The 7177-nt window shown below is 40.7% G+C and overlaps 1 protein-coding gene across 1 annotated transcript; it reads left to right on the forward strand.

Moving 5' to 3' along the window:
* Positions 1-714: 714 nt before the first annotated feature.
* On the forward strand, positions 715-6133 carry fgl1 (fibrinogen-like 1). The gene is made up of 7 exons (XM_035650829.2): positions 715-1096; positions 2682-2850; positions 2985-3126; positions 3538-3635; positions 4131-4219; positions 4665-4852; positions 4980-6133. The coding sequence occupies exons 1-7, from the start codon at positions 1031-1033 to the stop codon at positions 5176-5178; spliced, it is 951 nt and encodes a 316-aa protein (XP_035506722.2). The 5' UTR covers positions 715-1030; the 3' UTR covers positions 5179-6133.
* The last annotated feature ends 1044 nt before the right edge of the window (positions 6134-7177 follow it).

A 7177-nucleotide genomic window follows, 5' to 3' on the forward strand; every position in this document is an offset into this window, starting at 1 on the left:
ATATATTACTGTAATATAATTACTTTTCCCAGTAACTAGCACTGTAAGGGATTACAATTTTCCGAAATAGTAATTATATTACAGTTACTGATCCAGGTCACGCTGCATTACTCATTACTATATGATGACGCGTACACTAAACGAAGGGTAGAGGATGACAGAGATCTGGAGGAAGCTCGTCACTGGGTACATCGTAGATGAGAGGTTTGAGAAGCTTCCGCTAATGACATGCGATCCCTGTTTCACTTCTGAGCATTAGGACCTCGCTTCACATGCCAGGGCAGAAATAACAGAACAAGAAGCCGGACACAACATCAGCTCGGGTGATATGCAACGTTTTATGATCTGTAAAACCATCAGATACGCCTTGCTGCTCTTATGACTGAATATGCAGAACCCGCAAAAGTAATACAGTAATATAACGAGTAACGTAACTAATTACTTTTAAAACCAAGTAATGAGTTGGGTTATTTTTGAAAGAGTAATAAGTAATAAGTAACGTATTACCCTTCCTGAGTAACTTGCCCAACACTGCTCATCATACGAAACCTGCAGTTTCACCATCGAAAGAAAAAACCACGTTCCACATTGCTACTGAAAAAACTGGCCTCCTTTCCTCGACGCAACACTTGTGCCCTCTCCATTTCGGATAATCAATAACAGCCACATTATTCACTCGAGGTTCTTTGTGTATCTTTGCATCTTCTATTGCGTTCTATTAAATATAGGACAGAAAAAGTACATAATACCACAAGTGCAGCCAGTGTGCCTGGCGAGTGTGCCTCTGTTCTAGGCCCTCCCTGCATATTTCAGATATTTTATGACGGTGGAGAATCAGGTATTTTGATTCGTTTCTGGTTCTCCTTGGCCACGGCTTCGTCTTCGCTCCAGGTGTTGGGAGGAAAAACATGTAACGTGCTGCTGGGCAAAAAAATTCAAACATATTAAGCGCAACTGTGAAAGCGAGAAGTCTTTTTCCTTGACTTCTGGCCTTTTGGTTTTTTGTGCGGTTGTCACAAGAGAAGCGAGGATGAGAGGCCCACTGCAGCTGCTCACGGGACTGATGGTCATCACGGCTTGCTCCCAGTCGCTCTGCGTAAGTACTGTGCAAAGAACTGAAGTCTGAAATATTGTAATTCTAATCCATGAATCTGAGAATTCACTTTTTTCGTTATCTCAGGTCAATATTGTTGTGTGTATGTCTTCACTTCTCTTCACATGTTGGAATCCAAATTTATTGTCTACCTTAATCTTAGTTTTAACATATTCACATGTGTCGACTTGATGAATTTAAGTAGGTCTCATGTATGTATAAGTATATTTAGGTACAGGGAGATGGAGGTAAAGGAATCCATTAATTTACTTTAAAATCTGTCCGAAGTTGCAGGACTAATTCCAGCAAGAGTGACTCGATTTGTTTCTGTCTACATCATTAAATGTCCATGTTTAAGTTTCTTTTGAAGAAGCCTGATCCCCCTGGTTTGACCATAGATTGGTCGAAATGAAGACTTGTACTACCACTCTCATATCTGTATGTTAAATATGGAACTAGAAGGGCATATGCCCAACAAGATCCATCCATTATTCCCTGGGAAAATAGTGAAAATGTTGGAAAAAACCCCGCCCTATCTTACAATGTTAAAGTAGCTGATTGAGAAAGTGCTAAAAACATTTTGTGGATCCACCCTTTTGTCCAGATCTGTGCCAAAATGGAACGGATTCTTGGCCCGTGTGAGCGTTATCGAGCTTTTCTTCTAGCTATTTGCAAGAGAGCAGAAACGTGTATTCCCAGAAATGTCAAACTATTCTTTTAAAGTCAGAAGTTGAGTTTAAGGTTAGATTAATGCCAAGGTTTGCTAGTTGTCAAGTTAATGTCACGAACATGAAACTGTGGCTTAGGCGTAAGAATAATAATCTTTGAAATAGTGTATCAATTTTGATAATGTCTTGCTGACTGACAGTATATAATGATGAAACGGGCTGTATATTCAAATTTTCCACATTTCCAGTGCCAATATTTTAAAGACCTAATAACAGTGTAAGAAATTAAAGCTACAGTGTGTAATATTTAGATGAAAGTCTTCACAGAAATTGAACATATTGTCCATAATTGTGTTTGCATATATGTATAATCACCTGCAACCTGTTTTTTTGTCAACTTTGAATGAGTTAAATATAGTAACATTAGGGGGACCCGACCTCCGTGTAAGTCTCCATGTTTGCTGCGTCGTGTTGTGCTGCGTTCCGGTTCCAATGTGACTCAGGAGGTTGGAAAAAAATCACCACCCCGACTTCCGGGGTCCGAGTTACGATGTATAATGGAACGCAGCATTAAATACGGTTGCAGAAAACGGTCCAGAATACGTCGCATTCCTTGTTGAATTTCCAGCGCTGTGGGAAACCGGAAATGGAACCATAAGGATGATCCCTCCTGTCGGATGCTCAGTTGGTTGTGGTTTGCAACTTTACCACCAGATGCCGCCAGAAAAGTAAAAAAATGACACACTGGGGCTTTAAAGCAAATACTGCTGTCTTCACGCGGACATCTTTGTTTTTTTTAAAATTATCCCTACATGATTGAGTTTCATTGTATGCATTATTTATTTCAGAATAAGGTGCAGAAGATGCTCACAAATGAAGCAGTATAAATTGCTTGTGTGTGTGTGTGTGTGTGTGTGTAGGCTTCAGACATTTGCAGTGTGGAGGTGGCTGGTCTGCGGGAACACGAGAGGCTTCTGAAGGGCCAGCTTCAGAGACAAGAACTGCTCCTACAGAGATTACAATATTGGGACCAACCGGCCGACACGAACCAAGCAAGAGTGAACCAGAGCCAGGACAGGGAGTACACAGGTCAGCCGGGGCCTCGGCCTCAGGTCTGGGAAAACTGGAGAACTAGGTTGAAAATTATGATAAATGTGCCGAATACAGAGCGTGTGTGTGTCTGTCTGTGTGTGTGTGTGTGTGTGTGTGTGTGTGTGTGTCAGACTGCTCCCAGCTCTTCACGTCTGGCTTCAAATCCAGTGGTTTCTACAGAATCAAAAGCAGCAGAGTCTACTGTGATATGAGTGAAGGAGGTGGTTGGACCGTCATACAGAGACGGGTCAATGGAACAGAGACATTTAACAGGTGAGACTAAGTCCAATTTTAGTGTAAAATGATGAAATCATGTGAAAAGCAATACTATCTATCTATCTATCTATCCATCCATCCATCCATCCATCCATCTATCTATCTATCTATCTATCTATCTATCTATCTATCTATCTATCCATCCATCCATCCATCCATCCATTTATCTATCTATCTATCTATCTATCTATCTATCTATCTATCTATCTATCTATCATCCATCCATCCATCCATCCATCCATCCATCCATCTATCTATCTATCTATCTATCTATCTATCTATCCATCCATCCATCCATCCATCCATCCATCCATCCATCATCCATCCATCCATCCATCCATCCATCTATCTATCTATCTATCTATCTATCCATCTATCTATCTATCTATCTATCTATCTGTCTATCAGGTCATGGGTGGAGTATAAAGATGGTTTTGGAGACATGAATGCAGAGTCGGGAGAGTTTTGGCTCGGAAATGACAACCTGCATCACATCACTGCACAAGGTCAACACCACTTAGTCAAAAACATTAGTGCGTTCTCTGACATTAACAGTGGATGAAATGACTCTGTGTAATACGAAGGGTGGCGCTCGCAGACATCGGTCACGGTGACCTTGGAGCGCGTTGTTTTGGTTTCCGCGACACCCTCTCTGATTCGATTTTCATCTGCAGCAGGAGGTTGTTTTTGTAAAAAAAAAACAAAAAAAAACCCTCTGATAAACCTGCTGTGTACCACATGCTCAGTACACAACAACAACAGACAAAGTTAAACATAGTGGAGCATTTGGCAGCTGTAAAGCCAAGTCAATGTTCGACTTAAGTTCTTCAAGTCACTATATATATACAGTAGATATCTATATCTATATATATATATATGTATGTATATATATATAGAGATACATTTGTATATAAAACTGCTTCATAGGAAACTAATGTTACTTATCCTTTCTCGTTGGAGGCAGATATTTCAGAAAACCTTTATTGATCTGTCTGTTTCAGGAAATTATTCTCTGAGGATTCACCTGGAAGACTTTGAGGGCGGCCAGCGCTACGCCGAGTACAAGAACTTCAGAGTGGCCGACGAAAAGGTGCCGACGTACTAGACTGAATAGTTTTATTTATTTGAGTGAAAATACAAATATTTGATCACGCTGAGTGAAGTAACTGATGTATCGTAAATAACTTGATGGACCTAATGATCATTTTCATAGGTTTACATTCACTACTGTCTCTGCACTAAATATGAAACTAAAACCGGCTTAGCTTAGCATAAAGGAAGAGAAGGAGAAACAGCCCGACTGGCTATGCCTAAAGATCAGTAATGAACAGGTTCTTATTTATTTTTTAAATATATAAAAAGTCCTAGATTTTTATACTGAAAGTACTTCTTGAAATGTATTTCATGAGAAGGCTATTGAACTCTCATCTTAAATTGTGCAAGAGGATGAACCTTGCACAAATGGTGAACTTTTCCTTTCATTCTATATAGCTCATGCAAGTTGACCGACTCCTCTCACACGTCTCTCTCTGCAGGATCACTACCGACTCGCGTTCGGAGCCTACGCGGGGACAGCCGGCGATGCTCTGTCTGGAAGTTTTCAGGTCGGTGTGTCAGAGTGGGCCAGTCACCAGGGCATGAAGTTCAGCACCTACGACCGGGACAATGACAACTACAAGGGAAACTGCGCCCAGGAAGACGAGGGAGGCTGGTGGTTCAACAAGTACGTTTTTTTTACGGTTGGACAGCGTAGCCCTCCCACCGGAGTGCACATAGATGCAAACATGGACCGCAAGTGACACACAGCCGTTCATCACAAAACTTTATTTCCTCTTCTTTTCTCTGTCAAGGTGTCACTCAGCCAATCTGAATGGCCTATACTACCCCAGCGGTCACTACAGCGCAGTGACGGACAACGGTGTGGTGTGGTACACTTGGAGAGGCTGGTGGTATTCCCTGAAGTCCAGCGTCATGAAGTTGCGACCCACCGACTTCAAAATTGACCCCGCCGACGACCCCAACGCTGTCAATCGCGGTCCACCGTCCTAGAGCGGACACGAGCGGATATCAAATCTTTGTTGTGGGGCACAAACAATTTGTCAAGCCGATTACAGTCACATTTACATTTAAAAACACACTAAAACCAATAGACTGTAAATAAAGATGGATGATGCGTCTCCACTTCCCTACCTTTGTACAGAAACGAAGCCAAAATATCCTTGAACTGGAGCCTCCACAATCCCTACTGGGTCAGTCTCAGCAGTCAACCATGACACTTCACCCCATTTCTTTAGCATCAAATAACTACTTAAAACCACACTTATCAGAAACAGCTTGATAAGAACTTCCTAAAATGACAGAAACCATCCATGTCCCATCTGCTAACACGGTAGAGGCGGGGTTTATGACCTATACTGCAGCCAGCCACCAGGGGGCCATCAAGATGTTTTGGCCATCTGTATATACATACAAGTCTATAACTTTTATCATCCTCTCAATCCCACACTGACCCGTTGTCAGACAGTCAGTAAATGAAGCCAAGATGAACCAACGATTCAATCGTCCATATACGTCTGAAGTGGTGAATGAAACTAGGTATTTTAACATTATAGTGGAAACTTTAGGCAGCTTACATAGCAACATATATGTGTAATAGGTTGCTTTGCGTCATCAGGACTTGTGAAACTGTCTGACTGTTTGAGACGAGAATGTTGCAATGGGAAGTCGCATGCACACGCAGCAAAAAGGGAAATCCTATGTTTGTGTGTATGTGTCAGAGAGACACAGAGAGAGAACCATCAGACTGAAAAGGTGAAATCAGTCATAATCACGTCACACAAAAACAAAAGTTCTATATAATAAAAGCAGCATTTCAACCGTTTTATCAATAGCATGGACTGAGCTGAGCTCAGCACTGCTCATTTGCCCAGATGTTAAAAAGATGAACATGCATTAAATTGTCTATGTATCATGAACAACGGAAATAAAATATTCCTTTATTATACTCTCTACTTCATCAGACTCTTACAGGTTACTATTAACTTCTCATCTTGTGAACTTGCATTCAGTGCATTATGTACATGATTCACTTTCTTTTAACCACTAAACTATATTAACATTAATGTCTTAATTGGTTACAATGCCATAACCACAGTATTGGTTATGGCAATGTGGACAGTAAAGTCCACTCTTTCAATAACAACGTTAAATGTCAGGGTTAATAGCAGAAAACTCTCCTTCTATCTGTTATAACGACTCATTTCAAGTTCTAACACAGACAGGGGACATTTGAAATCAGACCTCTGTCAGAACGTGAGACAGAGAATTGATCAACCACACTTCATTTATTACTTCTGAAATCATTATGGTAAAATCATTTTTGATAACTTAAAAGGGTTATACATCTGCTAGATACAGACCTCACTATACCATCCACAGTTTTAATTATCATAGAACAATAGAGTGTAAAACTGAGAGTCTCATTTCCCACATATTTTGAATTGTTGATCTTGTTTGTTGCCTCCGCCAAGGAGGTTTTATTTTCACCCCTGTCTGTTTGTTTGATTGTATGTTGGATTTTCAGTTGGATTATGCGAAAACCACAAGACAGATTTTTTTCACGAAATTTGGTGGAAGGAATGGTGAAGAAAGAACACGCTAAAGTTTGTCAAAGATCTGGGCAACAGGGCACATCCAGATTCTTATTGTGTGTGGACATTTTGATCAATTTCCCTGGGAATAATCCATGGATCAAGGGGAACGATATCTAAGAGTGTGTGTGTGTAATTTGGTGCGACTTGGCGGAGGTACAGTATGTGCTCTACTTGCCACATCCAGGCCAATCAGGTTTTAATGTAAATAAGACTTGGCAAGTGGCTATAATGACACAAGTCCTCAGTTGTCACAATAAGGATATGGGGATTTTTATCTATTTATATATATATATATATCTCCCAGTTGTGTAGGAAGGAAATATTTGCATGTTGTGGCAAATCCACGCAGGTCCATGGCCCAAAATGACAGATGAGAAATCGACAGTATACTGTAA

This window comes from Scophthalmus maximus, chromosome 9 (assembly GCF_022379125.1).
Source record: "Scophthalmus maximus strain ysfricsl-2021 chromosome 9, ASM2237912v1, whole genome shotgun sequence".
Lineage (NCBI taxonomy): Eukaryota > Metazoa > Chordata > Actinopteri > Pleuronectiformes > Scophthalmidae > Scophthalmus > Scophthalmus maximus.

What these genes read in the sequence shown, in the direction of transcription:
- fgl1 (XM_035650829.2), top strand. Translation starts at nt 1,031, where the DNA reads ATGAGAGGCCCACTGCAGCTGCTCACGGGACTGATGGTCATCACGGCT. An exon ending in CCAGGACAGGGAGTACACAG is followed by an intron (nt 2,851 to 2,984) that starts GTCAGCCGGGGC and finishes TGTGTGTGTCAG; the next exon opens with ACTGCTCCCAGCTCTTCACG. An exon ending in GGAACAGAGACATTTAACAG is followed by an intron (nt 3,127 to 3,537) that starts GTGAGACTAAGT and finishes TCTGTCTATCAG; the next exon opens with GTCATGGGTGGAGTATAAAG.